General features: G+C 39.1%; 1 protein-coding gene across 1 annotated transcript in view; it reads left to right on the top strand.

Moving 5' to 3' along the window:
* The window catches only part of LOC101848554, a gene marked incomplete at its 3' end in the record, with an annotated part of 8103 nt that extends 6122 nt beyond the window's left edge, over positions 1–1981 (top strand). The window contains 1 exon segment of the mRNA XM_005109679.2: positions 481–1981. Coding sequence (XP_005109736.1) covers positions 481–627 — 147 coding nt within the window.

The raw sequence follows: 1981 nt of genomic DNA, 5'->3' as shown, positions 1-1981 counted from the left end.
AAGAACATTTTTCGGTGGCTACCCGGATTCGAACCCGGGACCTTTTGAATGAGAGGCCAACACCTTAACCTCTAGGCCACGAGAGCCCCCGTTATGATGATGATGATCTTTTCTACCATTACCTTTATTATCACTGTTATCATTTTCATGCAGGCTTCATAATCCATGGCTACTTTTTTTTTCTTTTTTTTGTTTTTTGTTGTATCCTTGTGTTTCCAGCCTCCTCGAAAAGGTCACTTATTCCCAGTCACAGGCTTTATCGAAGATCCTTTCACTCCAACCCCTCCCCCCCCCCCACCCGGCCCCACTCCTTCAAGAAAGGAGATTTTTTAAAATTAAAAGATAAGTAGATAAAGCAATAGCCCCATAAATAAATCAGTGAACTGATAATGATTTTTATTTTGAGACATGTTAGGTCTGGTGTGTTGTAGATAATGGTTTAAAAAAAAGACCCAACACGTTTTTTCTATTGATTCGCAGGCTTTCAGCTCAACCATGAAACAAGCGGGCTGCACTGACTCCGACATAGCGGACATGAGACAGGCCACGTGTGGCGCGTCCACGGCTGTGGTCAGCTGTCTTCTCCTCCTGGCCTTGTCTGCTCTGGCCAAGTGGCTGCTGAGATAGACGCCGTTAGTTTCTGACTCTAGTCTAAACGTGGGGCCAATAAATCAGGCCACATACACTTTATGTCACTAAGCATTGCTATTCACAACCGTAATTAGGAATGATGATGCCATAATAAGGTTAAGGAAGGTACAAAATAAATTTTTAAGCTATTTTGGAAGACAATAAAAAATAAAAAACTACAACCCTCCCCTTCCGGTCGAATTACCGAAAGAGAAATAAAAAATGAATAAATAAACAAATGAATAAATGAATGAATAAATAAATAAATAAATAAATAAATAAATAAATATCCTAATTTAGAGGATACACTGTAAAAGTCGAACATCGAAGCACCAAGGCTTACAAAGCTGCAGAAATATGAAATAATGCAGTGCCTATAAATTAATCCCCCCCCCAAAAAAAATGTAAAAAAAATAAATAAATTTTATCCTCTCTCTATCTGATGGGATGAAGGAACCAAACTGGATTACCACTTGACTTGAAGAAAAGGCTCTCCTGGAAGTATTCCAAAAGCCAAAAGACGTCACCCTAGAAAGCGAACTATCAGGCATAAATTAACTCTGACCCAGAAGTCAGTTCAGACGTCAACTCCTTAAGGACGAAGCAAACACAATAAATGTCCGACCAGCAGCAAACCAAGGGCAATGTTGAGGCACATTTCGAACTACCATGCACAAACCAGAAACACGAATTTGAATATTTTATAGTATGCATGTTGTTGCTTGTCTTATTTAAGGTTCAGCTACAGGACCCAATTGAAAAAAACCTGTTTGAATAACGAAGTTACTAAGCTTCTATTTTTTACGTGCCCCAAAACAGCGTGTCTTCAAACTTTAACAAAACACGCACCAACAATGAGTTACAGCTTTTGTACTATGATGAATAATATAATGTCCCACACATGATTTAAATGTATGAAAAAGTCATCAAGAACGGTGGCTATATGAAAACAAAAACGTTACTGTACGTGTGCTTCTTTTTAATCATGACATACTCTACAAGACAAGGCTGATGCTGCAGCTCATCTGAGTGTGAGTGCGGGAGAGAAAACAGGTCGACACACGCCAATTCCGGAAAAAAAGAATTTTGAGAGTCCACATGCCTGGTGTTTATTTGAAAAAAGAGGAGGCTCATCAACACCGTTACAGCCATAATGCATCATAATGCAGGCAAGAAGTAACATTGACAGACAGAAAAATACTGAGGAAAAAAACAGAAAGTAGCCTTTGACCTACTACTGGCAGCGTCCTGCAACCACACACAGACATATGTGCCAAGCTGATTGATTATTTTGATTTTATTGTTGACTGCATTTCTGTTTCTGTCTGTGCTGATATATCCTTGTGTGTGT

The sequence above is a fragment of the Aplysia californica genome, unplaced genomic scaffold (assembly GCF_000002075.1).
Source record: "Aplysia californica isolate F4 #8 unplaced genomic scaffold, AplCal3.0 scaffold00804, whole genome shotgun sequence".
Taxonomy (NCBI): Eukaryota; Metazoa; Mollusca; class Gastropoda; order Aplysiida; family Aplysiidae; genus Aplysia; species Aplysia californica.
Note: the sequence above shows the minus strand (reverse complement) of the source record. Positions and strands in the feature narration are given on the sequence as shown.